Below are 21300 nucleotides of genomic sequence, written 5' to 3'. Positions count from 1 at the left end.
TACTATCTAGGTTGGTCATAACTTTTCTTCCAAGGAGTAAGCGTCTTTTAATTTCATGGCTGCAGTCACCATCTAAAAGTGGCAGTTGGGGAAAGTCAATGGATAAGGTTTTGGTGAAGGGGGAGTGAATACCATTAAGCATTCATTTTACAAAAAGTTTGTTGCTAGGGTCTAATGTCACCATGAAGGGATTTAGTGCTTTTCTAGATATGAGAAGATGCAAGGATTGGGATCATAAAATCTGTTCCCAAAACATCTATCTGAAGACCTGTCCCACCAGATTGCCTGGAGCACAGAGTGCCTTACTCCACCCTGAACTCCCTCAGCTGGTATTGAAGGTCAGCAGCTTCAGGAGCGCAGGGTTTAGTCTCCGCAGAGGCAGATGGCGAATGCCCTTGTTGTTCAGTCGTTGGCAACCATCTTGGCAAGTGCCAGTTTGTAGTTGACAACAGTATTCAGTTCCTCTTGGTTTGTTAAGCTAAGGGCCTTAAGTCCTCACTAGCTGTTGGCAAGAGATCCCCTAGAATCCCTTGCTATATTGGTTTCTCAGTAGAGCAGCTCACAACATTGATGGCTTCAGAATAAGCAAGAGAGAGTAAGAATATATAACTAGAGTCTTTTTGTACTGTAATCTCACTTAGATTAGTAGATTAGAAAAGTTTCTAGTTAGAAATGAGTCACTTAGGTCCAGTCCACTCTCAAGGGGAGGGAACTTTGGAGGGTAAGAGCCGCAGGAGTCCAGCATCATCCAGAGCTGCTTTAGAAGCTGCTACCAGAGTTCCTCTTCCAACAACACAAGAAAAGACTCTACACATGGACATCACCAGATGGTCAACACCGAAATCACATTGATTATATTCTTTGCAGCCAAAGATGGAGAAGCTCTATATAGTCAGGCAAAACGAGACCAGGAGCTGACTGTGGCTCAGATCATGAACTCCTTATTGCCAAATTCAGACTTAAATTGAAGTAAGTAGGGAAAACCACTAGACCATTAAGGTATGACCTAAATAAAATCCCTTATGATTATACAGTGGAAGTGAGAAATAGATTTAAGGGACTAGATCTGATAGATAGAGTGCCTCATGAACTATGGATGGAGGTTCGTGACATTGTACAGGAGACAGGGATCAAGACCATCCCCATGGAAAAGAAATGCAAAAAAGCAAAATGGCTGTCTGGGGAGGCCTTACAAATAGCTGTGAGAAGTCGACAAGTGAAAAGCAAAGGAGAAAAGGAAAGATATAAGCATCTGAATGCAGAGTTCCAAAGAATAGCAAGGAGAGATGAGAAAGCCTTCTTCAGCGATCAGTACAAAGATAGAGGAAAAGAACAGAATGGGAAACACTAGAGATCTCTTCAAGAAAATTAGAGATACCAAGGGAACATTTCATGCAAAGATGGGCTCAATAAAGGACAGAAATGGTATGGACCTAACAGAAGCAGAAGATATAAAGAAGAGGTGGCAAGAATACACAGAAGAACTGTACAAAAAAGATCTTCATGACCCAGATAATCATGATGGTGTGATCACTCATCTAGAGCCAGACATCCTGGAATGTGAAGTCAAGTGGGCCTTAGGAAGCATCACTATGAACAAAGCTAGTGGAGGTGATGGCATTCCAGTGGAGCTAATTCAAATCCTGACAGATGATGCTGTGAAAATGCTGCACTCAATATGCCAGCAAATTTGGAAAACACAGCAGTGGCCACAGGACTGGAAAAGGTCCATTTTCATTCCAATCCCAAAGAAAGACAATGCCAAAGAATGCTCAAACTACTGCACAATTGCACTCATCTCACACGCTAGTAAAGTAATGCTCAAAATTCTCCAAGCCAGGCTTCAGCAATACGTGAACCATGAACTTCCTGATGTTCAAGCTGGTTTTAGAAAAGGCAGAGGAACCAGAGATCAAATTGCCAACATCCGCTGGATCATGGGAAAAGCAAGAGAGTTCCAGAAAAACATCTATTTCTGCTTTATTGACTACACCAAAGCCTTTGACTGTGTGGATCACAATAAACTGTGGAAAACTATGAAAGAGATGGGAATACCAGACCGCCTGACCTGCCTCTTGAGAAACCTATATGCAGGTCAGGAAGCAACAGTTAGAACTGGACATGAAACAACAGACTGGTTCCAAATAGGAAAAGGAGTACATCAAGGCTGTATATTGTCACCCTGCTTATTTAACTTATATCAAAGTACATCATGAGAAATGCTGGGCTGGAAGAAGCACAAGCTGGAATCAAGATTGCCGGGAGAAATATCAATAACCTCAGATATGCAGATGACACCACCTTTATGGCAGAAAGTGAAGAGGAACTAAAAAGCCTCTTGATGAAAGTGAAAGAGGAGAGTGAAAAAGTTGGCTTAAAGCTCAACATTCAGAAAACGAAGATCATGGCATCTGGTCCCATCACTTCATGGGAAATAGATGGGGAAACAGTGTCAGACTTTATTTTGGTGGGCTCCAAAATCACTGCAGATGGTGATTGCAGCCATGAAATTAAAAGACGCTTACTCCTTGGAAGAAAAGTTATGACCAACCTAGATAGCATATTCAAAAGCAGAGACATTACTTTGCCAACAAAGGTCCGTCTAGTCAAGGCTATGGTTTTTCCTGTGGTCATGTATGGACGTGAGAGTTGGACTGTGAAGAAGGCTGAGTGCCGAAGAATTGATGCTTTTGAACTGTGGTGTTGGAGAAGACTCTTGAGAGTCCCTTGGACTGCAAGGAGATCCAACCAGTCCATTCTGAAGGAGATCAACCCTGGGATTTCTTTGGAAGGAATGATGCTAAAGCTGAAACTCCAGTACTTTGGCCACCTCATGTGAAGAGTTGAGTCATTGGAAAAGACTCTGATGCTGGGAGGGATTGGGGGCAGGAGGAGAAGGGGATGACCGAGGATGAGATGGCTGGATGGCATCACCGACTCGATGGACGTGAGTCTGAGTGAACTCCGGGAGTTGGTGATGGACAGGGAGGCCTGGCGTGCTGTGATTCATGGGTTCGCAAAGAGTCGGACACGACTGAACAACTGAACTGAACTGCACTGAACCAGAGTTCTTAACCAAGCTACCAAAAGTTGTATGAATTTGTGTTGTATGAAGTTGTATGAAGCACTCCAGTTGTATGAATTTGAAGGAGTGTGGGGAGGTGGGAAGGTGGGTGAGGAAAAGTCGTTTCCTTCCCCCAATGCTAAGGACCAGGCTCCGTGTGGAGAGTGTTCCCGTCAGCCTGGTATATTTCTAGGACATATGCAGTACATTCTCACTATAGAAAATTAACTGCTTCTTCACATATCCTCTAAGGTGAGAGGAGTCCCCATCCCCAGCCCTCACTAACACACCCTCGAAAGAAACAAGCCTATTCTATGGGACGACGTGTTTTGTTTTTTGTTTTTTTTTTTTCACCCAGGTTAAAGCAAATTTCCCAAGTTGTCTTAGATTCAGAGCAGTGGGGAAACAACCCTAAGCTGTATATATTGGGTTAGCCAAATATTTCGTTCTGGTTGTTCCGTAAGATGTTATGGAAAGAACCCCAATTTTTTGGCCAACCCAATTTTAAGGAATGGGGTCATTTATCCTATTTCCCATCATGTAGCACCTTACCTATCCCACACCCCCTTACACCCCACCACCGACTCACCTCTGAAGCATCGATTTCTATGTATGTATTTATCAGTTCAGTTCAGTTATCTACCCCGCACCCCCTTACACCCCACCACCGACTCACCTCCGAAGCATCTATTTATATGTATGTGTATGTGTGTATATATATATATATATATGTATATGTATAATTTATATAAATTTTCTGCTGCTGCTGCTGCTAAGTCGCTTCAGTCATGTCCAACTCTTAGCGACCCCATGGACTGCAGCCCACCAGACTCCAATTTTCTGAGTGAAATGCAAAATATAGCTGTGGAAGGGAGAGTTTTTCAAGATATCTGAAATATATATTGCTAAAGTAGTTCCGATCTCTGCTTGTGTAGAATTAATGTAATATATTGCATTACATTAATTTAAATAAATAATGTAATGTATTTTCTTTTCATCCAAAAAGAAACCCACTGAAAGCAGTGTTCTACTAAACCAACTGAAGCTTGACCTATTTAACAAATTTCTGAGCCCTCCCTAAGTGAGACTTACAAAGAATATACAAATAACTTAGACCTTAAAACCACATCATGGATTCTGTGGTGTTAGCTGGGAATTGGAAGAGCTGCAGTTATCCAGTGAACATTTTGACTATATTGTCAGTGTCAAGTTTAAGGAGGTTATAGAACAAATTTTGGAATAAAAAAATCTGGATTTGAGAACTTGCCCAGCTTCCCGTTACTTTGTCACTCTCCTTCACACCCAAAGCAACTGAGGATCTTCCCCAAAGCAGTGTCTCACGGTTAATAATTACCCCGCAATCCTTTTGTGTGTGTGTGTGTGTGTGACATATGGGTTCATAGTTCCCCAACCAGGGATCAAACTCATGCCCTCTGCATCAGAAGCAAGGAGCCTTAACCGGACCACCAGGGAAGTCTCCTGTCATACTTCTTATTTCCTTTCTCCACTCACACCACAGTCCGTAAATCTAACCTTTTGTAGAAAGAGTAGGAACTGAGTAAACTAATTCATACTAAAGTGGGAGTGAATGATAAATAAACCACTTAATATGTTCAATCTGCTAAGCAGAGTTTCCAAAAAAGTATTTGGTAACGTGGATATCTTAACTGGTAAAATTTCAGCTAAGCAAAGTATCTTTAAAAAAATGTTTCAAGCAAAGTTGGAGAGAGATTTATTTTCTTCTTAAAGCAGTCAGTTTTCCCCATCATGTTTCAAATGCTTGGGTATTTGTGATTCTTTTTATTGGGAACCTCATCTAGATAAAACCTAAGACCATAAATATCCCAACTTTCCCTTTAGGTCTTTTGTGATTGAAAACTAAGTGAACTTTTCCTCAACGAGTAAGTGGGTTTTATGGAGAGCTCAGATGCTTTTAACTCTTTCTAAAAGGTAGCATTTTCTTTGTCCCAGCTTGAGATCCTGCTTTATTTTATAAGAACACTGGCTTACCAAGCTCTCACTAAAGAACAACTTTTAATCTATCTCATAAAGGATGGGGAAAAAAAGGAAGGGATTGGGATTGATGTAATAGAAAAGGTAGTCTGAAATACAGGAGCTGTGAACATTTAGTTAGTTCAAGTTCAAAGACGGATTCTTTGTAGTTGTAATAGGTATTCTATACAAAGACCTCAGATTTGATGTTCAAATTGTAGTCCATCAATGAGAAAGTGTCGACAGTTCCTCCCCCCATCCCCGTAAGTCTTTAAAAGTGGTATAATGACAAGTCCTAGAGTTTGCTCTTGTTTTCTGTTTCTCTCTCTCTCATTCGATTTCTGTTTTTGAGTGTGCTAATTTAACGTGACGAGTGTGGAGAGAGCATGTTGGATCGTTGTAGTGTTTCTAAACAATATGGTAACATTTTGTCTCTGGCTTAACTGCATTTGCTCGTTGTGGAGGTGAGGGGTAGAGGTCCCCAGTGTTCAGAATACAATACCAGCATTTATACAAGACATTGCAGCCTAGCGCGCGGAGCACAGAGGTGACTGAGGCACAAGCTGCTGTTGTGACTCATTCCCAGAGTCCCCTTCCATTCATGTGCTGAGGCAGGCAGCCTTGTGTGGACTCTGGCTGGTATCCTACAACAATTTGTGCATTCCATTTCTCTTGCTCTGATTTCTGAAGATGGAATGTTCCCTTCACCCTACACATGAGGGGTTTTCTTCTCCTTTCCATTTTTCACTGATTCCTTTGTGAGTTTGTGCTTTCATCTAAACTGTAGAGTATTAGAAATAGGAATAAACATAAATTAATGGCCTGAGACCGTGGAATGACAAGACATGACATAGCAAATACTTTATTTTTATGCATGTATTTATAAACATTCTCATGCTAAAGAAAAGTATGTGAGGCAGATTATGGAGATTATATAACACGGTATAAAATTTCTGGGTGAAAGGAAAATTTGGAGACTATACCAGGTGCTAAACTCTGAGATTTCTAACTTCATTTGCACTCAATGTATTTAAAACACCAAAACCTCTATCTAATACCTTAAGGGACAGTACTCACTCTCATCCTTAAGTTATTTTAAACTTAAAAAAGAACTCTTATAATTCTCTTGGGGAAGCATCCTTTAGTGCCTGTAAACAATTTAATAAAAGACCACCTTATGATAAAGTTCTGGTGAGCCTCGTTGTTGACCAAAGAAACTGTTTACTGTTGTTCTTAGAAGAAGCAGTGGTTATGGGCTCTGCATCTAGTATGAGCTTCAGGGCACCTGGGTTTGAATTGCGCTGTGCCTTTTCCCAGCTGTGTCACTTTGTCCGGGTTGTACAGCCTCTCTGGGCCTCAGTTGTATCATCTGCCTGCTGCTGCTACTGCTGCTGAGTCACTTCAGTCGTGTCCGACTCTGTGCGACCCCATAGATGGTAGCCCACCAGGCTCCCCTGTCCCTGGAATTTGCCAGACTAAGAACACTGGAGTGGGTTGCCATTTCCTTCTCCAGTGCCTAGAAGTGAAAAGTGAAAGTGAAGTCACTCAGTCGTGTCTGACTCCTAGCGACCCCATGGACTGCAGCCTACCAGGCTTCTCCGTCCATGGAATTTTCCAGGCAAGATCATCTGCCTAATGAGGCTAAATAGCAGTACTGTCATTGGTACTGTTAGCTAGTTAGAATGGTGCCTGCACATAGTAAGAAATACATGTTGTTAGCTATTTTTGCTATTACATCTAAAATACATTTTTCTGGCAGTGAAATGTGAATGATATACAAAACCATCTCTCCAGCTTCTCACTTTGCATAGATAGCTCAAAGTAGTATCTCTAGATTTGCTTTTTCTTTGGAATGCTTGAATAAAAGACATCAGATAACTATAAGATATTACTTATATTAGTAGGCATTTGAATTTCGTTCCGCTCAACTCAAAGTCTGTTGCTTAAAAGAAGTAAGAGCCACTAGCCTTTTCCTGTAGTTTTTGAATGAGGGCATCTTATTCATATAATTGGTTTGCTCCATTTCCACTTCAGCAAATAGTTTATCAATTCTTTGGCTCTGTCTTTGCAAAAATGGTTAGAGAGGGAGACTTTTAAAACACCAGGGAAAGAAAAAGAAATTACTTTGAAATTGCCAAAGAAGTTAGGTTGAAAGTGTTTATTTAGAAACCTGGAGAGCTTTTTATATCAAAAGCTGTTTCAGCAGTGTTGCATTAGGAGAGGTAGGTTCCAATTTACTATCCCATCTACTTCAATCCAGTGCATATTGCTAACAGCCTGCTATTAAACCAACACTTGTGTCTCTAGCTATAAGAAAACTAATAAAACAGAAAAACCAATTTATCTGATACTTTATTCATCGTTTCTCCCATTTCAACAGCCATGTTCCTTTTAAGACTTCTCAAAGCACCCGTGCTGCTGTTGTTTTTCAGTGACTAAGTCGTGTCTGGCTCTCTGTGACCCCATGGAGTTCAGCATGCCTGACTTCTCTGTCCTCCGCTATCTCCTGAAGTTTGCTCAAATTCATGTTCCTTGAGTTGGTGATGCTATCTAACCATCTCATCCTCTGCCACCCCTGTCTCCTTCTACCTTCAGTCTTTCCCAGCATCAGGGTCTTTTCCAATAAGTCGGCTGCTCACATCAGGCGGCCAGAATAATTTAGCTTCAGCTTTAGCAGCAGTCCTTCCAATGGATATTCAGGGTTGATTTCCTTTAGGATTGACTGGTTTGATCTCCTTGCAGTCCAAGGGACTCTCAAGAGTCTTCTCCAGCACCACAGTTTAAAAGTATCAATTCTTCAGCACTCAACCTTCTTTATGGTCCAATTCTCACATCCATACATGACTACTGGAATAATCATAACTTTGACTATACAGACCTTTGTTGGCAATTAAAACATATTAAGATGTATCCATTTCCATATTAATTATATATACCCAATGTGTAATTTTATAACAACCTGCAAAAATGGGGGGGAGATTTTTTTGCTTATTGTTAAACTCAGTAGAATTACTGTCAACTGATAAAATGTTGCATCTGGTAAGCATTTAATTTTAATTTAAAATTCATTAATTTTTGTTTTGAGGTTTTACTTTTTATATTTTGGAGTTAATCATTTTTGAGGGTCTCAGACATTTTTTTAGAATTCTGAGATGTTCATAGATCTTAGGCCCTGTGTCTGTCATCCTGCCCACAACCGAGGCCCAGCCCAGGGTGAGAAATCATCAAACGCTTGCAAACTCAGAAGAAAATGGATTTTAGTGACTCAGTGAAACTGAAGGAGTGCTCCTACAGAAGGAACATTTTGCCATTTTCTGAGAGATTGTGAGGGAGAGAAAAGGATGCGAGAGGGTGTATCAGAAAGATACAGAAAGAGAGAAAGTGAGGGACACTGAAAGAGAGTCAGAGACACACACATGGATTAAAGACAGGGAGAGAGGAGAGAGGGAAAGAGAGAGAGGGAGAAAGTGAGCACCACCAAGAGATACATGAGAGACTTCAATTGGAAGATGGAGAGACAGACCCAGAGAAACTGATCCATTTGTTAAGTAACATGTTTTAAGATCTCACTGCCCTGCAGAGTGTTTAAGGTTGCCCTGTAAAGTCTACTCAGCTGTTTTACATTTATAGTCTTGATAGGGAAAGAATCTTCATTTGTATCCTATCTTGCAATTTTCTAAGTTCTTCTTGAGTATCATTGCATTTGAGACTTAACTCCAGCCTTTTTGTGTAATAAAAAGGTGAGGAAATTGACTTGTTGACCTTCTATCTGTAGAACATTTGGTAGTTGTTTTTTTTTTTTTTTTCAGATAGCTTTATTTATTTGTTTTGGCTGTGCTGGGTCTTTGTTGCTGCATGGGTTCTTCCCCAGTTGCAGTGAGTGGGAGCTGTTCTCTAGTTGTGGCGTGCAGGCTTTTCATGTGGTGGCTTCTCTTGTGTGGAGCACAGGCGCTCGGGCACCCGGGCTTCAGTAGTTGTGGCATGTGGGCTCAGTAGTTGCAGCTCCTGGGCTCTAGAGCACAGCTCAGTAGTTGTGGCACACGGACTTAGTTGCTCCTCGGCATGTGGAATCTTCCCAGGTCAGGGGTCAAACCTGTATCTCCTGCATTGGCAGGTGAATTCTTTACGACAGAGCCACCAGGGCAGCTCCATTTTGTAGTTTTTTTAAAAGGATATTCTCACTCAGAATCTTACCTAATGAGGGTCACTAATCATATAAGCTCACCTTCCCTGGTGTAAAAGCAGCTTAGGTTATATCATTATTCATTGTCTGTCAATGGACATTTAGGTTCCTTCCATGTCTTGTTGCAAATAGGGCTGCAATGAACATTGGGGTGCGTGGTATCTTTTTGAATTATGGTTTTCTCTATATATTTGCCCAGGAGTGGGATTGCAGGATCATCTGGTAGCTCTATTTTTGGTTTTTTAAGAAACTTCTATACTGTTCTCCCTAGTGGCTGTACCAATATACATTCCCACCAACAGTGTAGAAGGGTTCCTTTTGCTCCATACCTTCTCCAGCATTTGATTTGTATACTTTTTGATGATGACCATTCTGACCGGTGTGAGGTGGGGCCTCGTGTAGTTTTGATTTATGTTTCCCTAATAATTAGCAATGTGTAGCATCTTTTCATGTGCCTATTGGCGATCTGTATGTCTTTTTTGAAGAAATGTCTATTTCGATCTTCTGCCCATTTTTTATTAGGTTTCTTTTTTTTTTTACATTGAGTTATAGGAGCTGTATGTATATTTTGGAGATAATTCCCTTGTCAGCTGTATCATTTGTAAATATTTTCTTCCATTCTATAGTTTGTTTTTCTGTTTTGTAGGGCAGCTTTTCTCTTTGTTTCCTTGCACTGGATGAAGGATAGGCTAAACGGAGGAGAAACCAAACTGATGTTTTTGGCATTGTGGCTTTCAGAGACTTCAAGGTCCCTTGAGTTAACCTGTTTTCAGCAAAAGAAATAGAGGATGATCCCAAAACCATAAAGAGCAGAGAGAGTTTGGTCAACAATTGGATCTAATAATGGCCAGATTCCACAAGTTAACTTCTGACTTCCTGGAGCTGCTCAGTGCCAACAGTTTAAAAATAAGTTGAGGGGCTGTTGCTGAATCAATGGAAAGAATTTGGAGTTACTAAAATAGTTTATAATCAAGAGAAGCCATCTGAAGTGGCTTTGGAAAGAAAATTGTTGATGAATACCAAACATCCTATTCTGTGTTGTGATGCACCTGACTGAAGAGAAGCATTTTTGCCCACATTTGGGAAAAGATGAGATTATACTAAATGCCTACACTTACGTTAGGCCTGTAATTACTAAAGAAACTTTTGGGTAAGGGATTCCTAGCAAGGGATTCCTAGTTCAGTTATAGTCGACATTCTCAAAAATCATTAGATAATGCAATTCTCAGTCTTCCCTGGTGGCTCAGACCATAAAAATCTGCCTGCAATGCGGGAGACCTGGGTTTGGTCCCTGGGTTGGGAACATCCCCTGGAGAAGGGAATGGCTACCCACTATGTTATTCTTGCCTGGAGAATTCCATAGACAAAGGAGCCGGGCAAGCTACAGTCCATGGGGTTGCAAAGAGTCAGACACAACTGAGTGACTGACACACACACACACACTTATAATTTACCGTATATAAAATGTATGAGGCTGTTTATCAGTTTATTGATAATTATTCTTATCTGGTTGAGGCTTTGTGGATTACTGACCCTGTAGGTAGATCTTTCCTTCCAAAAGAAAACACTATAATTTTGTTACATTCATTTCATAGAAATCATGCAGATTTAACAAAACATATCACTTAGTATTCTTGCCAGTAAGAATTATGATGATCCTTGGGAAATGCATCTTCTTAAAAAAATTATTAGGCAAAATCATTTAACCTCTCTGGGTTAGTCAGTCTCTGGTCCACAGAAAAGGAATGTGGACTAAATTCTCTGGATGTTTCTTTCCTGCTCTGTATTCTGCAGAACGTGCATACAGGGCAGAATGCTGAGTGCCCGTGGTAATGATGTTTGAACATAGGGGCCAGCAACCCCTTTGGAAGCCGCGTGCAAAACTGTCGACTGGTGTTGGGAGATGTGTAGGACAGGTAGGTGGTGCCCTGGCTTGGGATGTAGGAAACCAGTGTGCTGACAGCTGACTTGCTTATCCAGGCTTGCTGGGCTACTACCACTGTGATTTACACAGACCCTTTCATCTCTCTACTTCAAAGCATTTTTATGAACTCTGGCTCATTATTTCTTCTAGCACAGCATAAAGAAAGGTTGATTGGTATCTTTTCAATTAATTTAAAGATGAAGAAACTGAGCTATATAGAATTAAAAGGGATTCTTCCAGAAGTACCCTGAATTGCAGAGAGGCAAGGTATAGAAAGTGTTCATTCTAACTTTGGAATTGAAAAACAAAAAAAGGAAATAATCTTAGTGCTTATTTTTTGAGACTGTGTAAATAATGGCACACTCATAATAAGGGATAATATACATTCATTACAATCATGTTTATTGAAACTATTTAATGACTTCCCTGGCAGTCTAGTGGTGAAGACTCTGCCTTCCAGTGCAGCCGTGAGGTTCAATCCCTGATTGGAGAACTAAGATCCCACATGCCACGTGGTATGGCCAAAAAACAAATGTTTAGTGACACCAGAAAATGGTCATAACTGAACAATGTTAAATGGAAATAAACATTTTTTAAAAGTTTTGTGTATAAAAATGTTTGATAAAAATATTTAACATATAGAGGGAAAAAGACTAGAAGGACATATGCTAGCCTCGGTAGTAATTTTGTGTTGGGATATCAAATGGTTGTTGTTTTATTCTTTCTACTTTTCTGTACTTTGCAAGTATTCGAGATTGAAGAGAATGGATACATATGTTATTTTCATAATCATTATTCATAATCAATCATTTTTGTGAGCATATGTATGTATGATCATCGTATAATTATAAGAGAGAGAGAATATGTGAATGGAGTGGCCCAATTAAGTAGGATAGGAGAAAGACCTCTTTGAGGATCTGACATGTGAGCTAAAACCCCAGAGATGAGAAGGAATGAGTCAGTTAGAGAACAGGAGACGCTTTTCTAGGCAGAGAAAACTGCAGGTATAGGAGCCGCCAAGGTGAGAATGAGTTTAAAATATTCTAGGCCTTGAAGAAGGCCAGTGTGGGAAAGTGATGCCTGGTAACATCAGAGAAATTGCCAAGGGCCAGATCTTGTTGGCCCACGAGAAGACATTTAGGAACCCTTGTAGGCTCCTGACATCATCCGTTTTACACTTTGGAAAGACCCTTCTAACCAACATATAAGGAGTCCAGTGAATGGGGCAAATCTAGAAGAGAAAGCAGTGCAGAAAGCACTGTGGGAATCCAGATGAGAAATGAGGATGATCTGGAGTGGAGAGTGTAGGTTGGGGTGTGTATCTCACTTTAGCTCTGTGGAAGTAATACTCATCACCTCGTTATCACTAAGTTCTTGTTCATTAACATTCCCTGTGGTCCTAGGAAGTGGGTGCAATTACTAACCCCACTGGGGTTAACTTAGGAAAGGCTTTGGAAAGTCTAAGCAGCTTTCCCAAGTCTGACTTCAGAGCCCTTAACCACTCCCCACATGGCCACTCAGTAAACATTGGCTCTGCTGGTGGGTGTGGTGGCCGCGGAGATGACCAAGAGCAAGCAGAGAGGAGTGTATAAGCCACACGGACACCTGCATTGCCAACCGTGAAATGCCTTCTGCCATCATTACTAATCTGTGACCTTTCCTGATGGCCTCTGAAGTTCAGCTCCATCTGCCTGCATCGCAGTTGGGGTCCCTCAGTGTGACCGAGCAAGATTTGCAAGGCGTCACTGAGACAGCCATTGTAGAGTCAGCGCCGAACTGGACCCTGCCCACTTGGAGGCTAATTCACGGAGTGAACTGCCACTTTACCTCTCAGGGCCTCAGTTCCTCCTCTGCGTGTCCACCAGGTGTCCACCAGACGGAGGTTCACTAGCTTAGTCACTGAGACTTATCTGGGGTTGTGGTTATTAGTGTTGTCACTGTTGATACTGTTGTAGCAAGAAAGATCCATGGGGTAAATTCATGGATTTAGGTAAATATTGGTCCAAAAAGACTATTTGCTTGCATTCATGCACACACACAATGCACACCCACAAGGGGGAGGTTATCACAATGAAGAGGATAGAACTGAAGAACAATGTCGTCTAGTCTTTTTCTTTTGGTTTTTCAGTCCTTGACTACCTCTGACATCATAAATCAAGCATTAAAAATTTTCTTCTGCCTAATTCTTGAGTATTGACTTTATACTTTTCCAATGAAACCCTTTACATGTGAGTATGGACCCACTAGATGCACTGATTATATCTATTAAAGATAGGAAATTTGCCAGGCATAGTTCTATAGATTTGTAATGCAAAATTCACATGTATAGGTCAGCGGTTCTCAAGTGAGGGTGACTTTGCCACTCCTGGGGACATGTGGCAATGTCTGGAGACATTTTTACTTGTCACAGCTGAGTAGAGGGGAGATGCTACTACCATCTAGTGGGTAGAGGCCAGGGATGCTGCTAAACATCCCACAATATGCAGGAAAGTCCCCACAACAGGTAACTATCCAGTCCAAAATGTCAGTAGTGGTGAGGCTGAGAAACTCTGGTATGGATTAATATGCAAACCCTTGTAAAGTATCATGAGAACCTTTATTCACAGAGGGAAAAAATCTGGTCACCTGGTCCTCCTTCTTGATCACTGTTTTCTTGATAATCTAGTTCACACAAAGGTTGTTTTATCATCCAAAGCCTTTGGGGCCAGAATATGTCTTTTTGGGGAGAATGTGTAATTAGGATTTAGAATCATGGACCAAGAGTGAGGAAGACAGGACACTTTCCCAGAGAACATGACATGGTCAAATCAGCCTTGGGTGTACTGTTGACACTCAGCTGTTAGTGAGATCCAGACAATTAAGGCAAGCTTGCCTCTGAGAGATGTCATGAATAGTCTGAAAAGGCCATTCTTATCATTTTATTTAATGGGAGCCTTATCTGATGAGAATAGAGCTTGGATAAGGTTAACAGAGTGACTCTGGAGCCAGAGTGCCTGACTTCAGCTCTTGATTGCTGGTTCCTAACTATATCTTTTTTTTTTTTTCATTTGTGTTGTGGGGGTGATGCCATGAAAATAGTATCTATCTATAGGATAATTTTGAAAATTAAAGAAACTACCCAGCTTAGGATAAATATTCAGTTCAGTTCAGTTCAGTTGCTCAGTCGTGTCCGACTCTTTGAGACCCCATGAATCACAGCACGCCAGGCGTCCCTGTCCATCACCGACTCCCAGAGTTCACTCAAACTCATGTCCATCGAGTCGATGATGCCATCCAGCCATCTCATCCTCGGTCGTCCCCTTCTCTCCTGCCCCCAATCCCTCCCAGCATCAGAGTCTTTTCCAATGAGTCAACTCTTCTCATGAGGTGGCCAAAGTATTGCAGTTTCAGCTTTAGCATCAGTCCTTCCAATGAACACCCAGGACTGATCTCATTTAGGAGGGACTGGTTGGATCTCCTTGCAGTCCAAGGGACTCTCAGGAGTCTTCTCCAACACCACAGTTCAAAAGCATCAGTTCTTTGGCGCTCAGCTTTCTTCACAGTCCAACTCTCACATCCATACATGACCACTGGAAAAACCATAGCCTTGACTAAATGGAACTTTGTTGGCAAAGTAATGTCTCTGCTTTTGAATATACTATCTAGGTTGGTCATAACTTTTCTTCCAAGGAGTAAGCGACTTTTAATTTCATGGCTGCAGTCACCATCTGCAGTGATTTTGGAGCCCCCCAAAATAAAGTCTGACACTTTTCCACTGTTTCCCTGTCTATTTCCCATGAAGTGATGGGACCAGATGCCATGATCTTCGTTTTCTGAATGCTGAGCTTTAAGCCAACTTTTTCACTCACCTCTTTCACTTTCATCAAGAGCCTCTTTAGCTCCTCTTCACTTTCTGCCATAAAGGTGGTGTCATCTGCATATCTGAGGTTATTGATATTTCTCCCGGCAATCTTGATTCCAGCTTGTGCTTCTTCCAGCCCAGCGTTTCTCATGATGTACTCTGATATAAGTTAAATAAGCAGGGTGACAATATACAGCCTTGACGTACTCCTTTTCCTCTTTGCAACCAGTCTGTGATAAATATTAATGATACTTATAAATATTAGTATCACTGTTGTTTCTTAAAGTCAGGAATATGATTAATTGAATATATATACATTCATTCTTTTATTCAACAAATAATTTTTTTAGCACCTATTATGTCAGGCACCAGTGTAGTGCTGGGAATACATCAGTGAATCAAAAACATCAGATAAAAATCTCTGCCCTCATGGAGCTTACTTTTTAGTGGATTATAGTAGTAGTAATGCAAATAGAAAGAAAAAATATACAGTTATAGTCAGCCTAGTATTTGTCCTATAGTTGTTGAATGGATAGGTATATTATTCATAGTGTTGCATTATGTTACATAGCTAATTGGGCTTAGATGAACTGTCATCTTATATAAGAAAAGAAAGTTAAACCAGTGTAATATGTCATGACAATAAAAAAAAATTGAAGCTATGGGGACTTACCTGGTGGTCCAGTGGTTAAGATGCTGCTTTTCCACTTGAACCAGGGGGCACAGGTTCAATCCCTGGTCTGGAAACTAAGATCCTGCATGTAGCATGGTGCAGCCCAATTAAGATTTTTTTTTAGAAAAGGGCTACATGGGATTAGAAAGGAGAAATGAAATTAGGCCATAGTCTGTGGCCATGATTTCTTTTTAAAATGAGCAGAACCTTTTTGTTTTCTTATCTTTGTGTCACATATAGTTACCTCTGGGCAGATTTCCACATTCCAGGACTTTTCTCAGCTGCAGCAGACTCCTCTCTCTGTGTAGCAAAACAGACAACAGTGTTGGTTATTATCAGATCACTGCAGTTGAAGAGGAAGAAGCAACAATAATGCATTTATTCTCCAAAAGTAATTCACTTCTGAGAGGAAAATCTCCTTCAGAACAGTCACCTTATGAGTGCAGACTTCAGCATCCCCTGAACAACTTGGTTAAAATAGACTCTAGATCTTACTGATTGGTTCCTCATCTTTTCTTTTCCAGAAACCTTCTCTATGTCTACCCACAGAGTCTGAACTTTACTAACAAACTAGCGTCTGCCCGGAACATCACAATCAAAATCCAGTTTATGTGTGGAGAAGATGCCAGCAGTGCTATGCCAGTAAGGAGGGGAATAAACATTTGCCTCTAAGCAGGGTGGGCTGAACTTCTTGTCAGTTCACACTGACAAAATCCAGGGCTGATCAGTCTACAGTGTGTGTTGATTCAGCCCAGCACCACTGAGCATGTGCAGAGCCCTTTGTGGCTGGTCCATTATTGGTCCCAGGATGCTGATAGGGAATCCAGGTCAGCCTAAGTCGAAACTTATTCCCCAGTGAGCTGTGACATTCGGAAATGCGTATCATTTTAGAGGACTGAAAAATATCATGAATTTGTTCAGCCATCCTTACAGCATGAGAAGTAGAGAGACAGGCCCAGGGTGTCAGCCGTGTTTGCTGTACTTTCAGTTGTATGCTGTGGTACACATCTACTCAAGCCCCAGTCCACATCTAGAGATTAAAAATAAAAGTGATGCCTAGTAACAATAAACATACACCATCTCAACACCTTCTAGGAATGGATCTTCATCCTAAGGTAAAAGATAAATCAAATAATAATATGTAATACAGTGTCCCCTAAGGAGCCCCAAACCCCAGAATTTGTGTTTTTAACCAGCTGTCTATAAATGAGATGGTGGTTAGCTATTACTGTTTTAAGTCATAGAATTCTATTGAAGATATTTTTTCCAATGCTACCGTTCTTCAAATATTCACTTTTGATAAAACCATCTTTTAATTAATCAATTTTAATGGCCAAATTGTTTTAAATTGAAGTATAATTGATTTACAGTGTTGTACCAGTGTCTGCAATGGATCTTCCCTGCTGGCTCAGACAGTAAAGCGTCTGCCTACAATGCGGGAAACCTGGGTTCAATCCCTGGGTTGGGAAGATCCCCTGGAGAAGGAAATGGCAACCCACTCCCGTATTCTTACCTGGAAAATCCCATGGATGGAAGAACCTGGTTAGGCTACAGTCCATGGGGTTGCAAAGAGTCGGACACGACTGAGCGACTTCACTCACTCACTCACCAATGTCTGCAATATATACAGTAAAGTGATTCAGTAAACCATAATTTAATGTCCCACCTACCTTCCCAACACAACGTATCGTCTTGCAATGGCTGTGGGGAAGAAACCCTAGGAGGAGGACTCCCCTAGTTCTCACTGCTCTCAGCCCTGGCAAGTCCATCAGGGCTGCCAGGTACAACTCTGCAGATCCTGATGGTAGCCCAGGTGCCCAGCCAGGGACAGGTAGGGGCCAGACTCCAGCCTGTTCACTACTTATCAGGCTCTGGGGCCTGGCATGGGCATTATTGCATCTAGAAGGGAAGGCTCTTCGAAAAGTGAGTCCACTTGTGAAGTCATGGGCCTTTTGGGCTAACGTGTGTCCGAAGAGGAGTCTTTCTAAGTAGCATAAATATGTGGCCAGTGAAGATCCTAATGACCAAAGCAACCAGAGAAAAGAGGCTGGAAAAGGGATCTCACTGAGGATGCAACCCTTTGACATTGCCCTGCAGTGCAGACCTCTAGGTGGAGAGGCAAATGGAGAGAGCACTGGCTTTCTAGTATCACAAGCCTGTGGCCCTCGGTCAGTGATGTAGCCCCCTGGGGTCTCAGTTTATTTTTGTAGCCAGTTTTTCTGCATCTGTTGGGTCACATGTAGAACTCAGCGCTCTTAATTTATAAAAATACAGCTCTACGAGACCAGACCATCCCAGTGGGATGATTGTTGATTTGATTTACTCAAATATCACAGGCAATTTGACCCTTTCTATACTGGCAAACAGGTCATCTTTGGAAAATCCAATGGCCCTGAATTTCTGCAGGAAGTGTACACAGCCGTTACATACCATAACAAGTAAGTGTATTTCCTAGTTCTAAACATATGCCAAGCTTGTTTCATTATCTCCTTGATTTTCTGAATCTTTAGGTGATTCCTCCTACCAGGGAGGAGGAATTTAAAATTCAGGGACTAAGGGACAGAGATAGCCCATGCCCGTTCCCTGATGCTATGTTGCAGACGGACAGTTCTTGCCAGTAACTGTGATCGGGGGAATGTGTCTTCAAGAACCTAATACTGTTTTGACTTTTCTGGAATCTTCTACCCTAGTGTGATACCGAGAGATTTTATGCTGTTACATAGAGAAAAAAGTGTCCTGCTTAGCTTTGAGATACTGGAGGGGCCAGAAGCAAAATCCAGTCCTCCTTGCTCTGTCTCCTTGTTTTCTATACACCACTCCACACCTATGCCACTACCTACTTTGAGATTTAAGTTGGCCAAAGGAGAAATGGAACACTCATTTTTATGTGGGTAAATTGAGTCACAGAATATCTAAACTGTTATTCACATTTTCAGGATCAGACGGACTTGGATTTGCCCCCAGCCTGGTAACCTTGGCCCATTTAAGTACTTTTCTGAACCTACCCTCTTGGACTGAGACGAGGGTTAAATGAGTAATGTACATGAAGCTATTAGTAAACTCCTGGACTTCATAATTCAGTAAAATCAGGTCCCCTTTCCTTCCTGCATCCTTCATTTGTTTTCCCCAAATTTTTGTTCAGTGTCAGCCGAGTGTCATACCCTGTTCTTGAGGTAGAAATGAAAAGGAGGTCAGAGCAGGACTCTACACCTCATCCCTTGTCCAAATTAAGTTGTTGGATTTTTCTATTGTGTGTAGGGATTTTTTTTTTCCTGACAAAGCTTTTAGTTTGTGAGCAACCTTATGTAAGTGAAGTGTATTCAGTGACATAAGCTTGATCTCAAGGACTTTTAGCTAGAAGCAGGCTGATGTAAAATGAAGCGTGAAACACCAAGCAGGCAAATCCTGAGGGGCAGAGGGTCCATGGTGTTACAATTAGAGTCAGAGAAGCCGTCATTCTTGCTAAAAGTTATTCGTGTATAATGTGCTTTTGAAACAGGTCTCCTGACTTCTATGAAGAAGTGAAAATTAAGCTTCCTGCTAAGCTTACAGTAAATCACCACCTCCTGTTCACCTTCTATCATATCAGCTGTCAGCAGAAGCAAGGAAACTCAGTAGAAAGTCTCCTGGGATATTCAGTGAGTTGTTTTCAACTTGCAGATTCACACTGCTGTTGCTGGTGCATCCAGGGTACCTACAGAGATAAGCAACTACATTCTCTTCACTTGCTTTTTTCCTGTCAGAAGTAGCAGAGTGGAGATGACTTGACTTAGCAAATGACAATTTCAGGAATGAAAGGTAGTAGGTGATCAATACTGAAAGAATACTCATTTATAAAAAAGCATAGCAATGTGCATTGTTTCCAAAGTGTGTGTGTGTGTGTGTGTATGCTTCACATATAAAAATAATTTTTTCCTCCAAGGAGAAAGAGTTATCTCTTTAAAATATATAAAAGGTAAACTGAACCTTGATGTTTGGACACACACAAACATTGGCTATAAAGAAAAAAATGCTACTAGTTTGGCTCTGAAAGCAGTGAATCATTGATAATACCATCTCAGGAGTTCTCAAGGAATTTAAAATGCAAAGAACTTGAGAGAAATTACGCCCAAAAGAGCCCTGGTCAATATCTAATCATCATTTAGTTGCATTTGATTATTGTGAGCTAGATAAATTGCCAGAATTATATGCTGTAATAAATACCATTTTATTCTTTACATCATCTGTTTCAGTGGCTGCCAATTCTCTTAAATGAACGTCTTCAAACTGGATCCTACTGTCTCCCAGTTGCCTTGGAAAAGCTGCCACCCAACTACTCTATGCATTCTGCAGAGGTAACCAGCAAGTTGGCCGTCAGCTGTTTCCTGTCCATCCGTGGTCTTGGACCACTTTTCTAGACCCACTTCCCATTTCTTTATACATGACCAAGGATGCCCAGTGCATTTTGGGCAGCTGTCATCTGTCAGCACAGGAGGGTTTCAGAGAGCACATTGTTCTGATCAGATGGGAGAAATAACTGACTTTACAACCTCATTCATTTAGATTATTACCAATTCAGAATGTTTGATAAATTCAAGGCAGCATTGTACCTTGTATTATCTATAACAGAGGGATTTTCAGAATAGTGTATTTTAAAAGGGAAGCAAATACACCCCACTTTGCTAGCAGTTGCTCTCAGCTCCCTTCCTTATAAAAGGTTCCCATGCCAGATTCTATCAGTTTCTCCTCCAGGTCAGTTTTCAGAGTCCTCAGGTGGGTACTGGGGCTCTCATTCCTCTAAAGATGTTGATGTCAACAGTCTTTCCCTCCAGTTTCCTGTGCCGCCCTTTTGCCCACACACTCTGCTGCAGTCCACTCGTTTATAGGAGCCCAGCGACCGCTCCATTCTGCCTGCACCAGCGCCGGCTCTCGTGCTTCTCAGTCTGGTTGCTGTGGGTTTACATCAATAAGAATTATTTTGAAGCAAATACCAGACATCATTTCCTTTCATGTATAAATATTTCAGTATTTTACCTTAAAAGATAAGGGATTTTTTTTAACCATCACAGTACCATTGTTATACCTTAAAAATTAACAGTATTTCATTAATATCCTCAAATATCCAGTCAGTGATCAAATTTCCAATTGTCTCATTAATGTCATTTTTTTAAACAGTTGTTTGTTTGTTTATGTATCAGGATCCAAATAAACTCCATACATTGCTATTGGTTGCCATATATGTCTTTTAAGACTCTTAATCTATAGGTTCCTCTTCATCTCTTTTGTTTTCCTTGCATATTTCAAGTTGAAGAATTTCCCAGGAATTTGGATTTTGTTCCAAATTTTAGAGTCAACTTTCTTCCCTACTCTGACTACACAGCAGCCATCCCCAGGCTATTCCATTTTATGTTTCCTTTTTTGCCCCCTGGAGAGAGAAGCTTCCTTTGCTCTGGGCCACAGGCATATTCCGGCTTTAGATCAAAACTGGTCTCACACCACCTAAGATCAACCTGAATGTATTCACAGGCATTTCCTAATTGCTTTTTATGATTTGGACATACAGCCCCTTGTTGAAGTCCTCAAAACCGTCTTCTCAACATCAAGCTGCACTTAACTTCCTAGAATGCCCAATTATCTTTTTAAT

At 41.1% G+C, this 21300-nt stretch overlaps 1 protein-coding gene across 2 annotated transcripts in view; it reads left to right on the top strand.

Annotated features, from left to right (window-relative positions):
- Positions 1–21300, top strand: part of DOCK8 (dedicator of cytokinesis 8) — a 158493-nt gene that overhangs the window by 58921 nt on the left and 78272 nt on the right. For both annotated transcript variants that reach the window (XM_068974285.1, XM_068974284.1), the window contains exons 13-16: positions 16202–16319; positions 18045–18115; positions 19177–19315; positions 19910–20011. In XM_068974285.1, coding sequence (XP_068830386.1) covers positions 16202–16319; positions 18045–18115; positions 19177–19315; positions 19910–20011 — 430 coding nt within the window. The remainder of the gene's footprint in view (positions 1–16201; positions 16320–18044; positions 18116–19176; positions 19316–19909; positions 20012–21300) is intronic.

Source organism: Capricornis sumatraensis, chromosome 6 (genome assembly GCF_032405125.1).
Source record: "Capricornis sumatraensis isolate serow.1 chromosome 6, serow.2, whole genome shotgun sequence".
NCBI classification, from domain to species: domain Eukaryota; kingdom Metazoa; phylum Chordata; class Mammalia; order Artiodactyla; family Bovidae; genus Capricornis; species Capricornis sumatraensis.
This window is presented reverse-complemented; position numbering and strand designations above follow the sequence as displayed.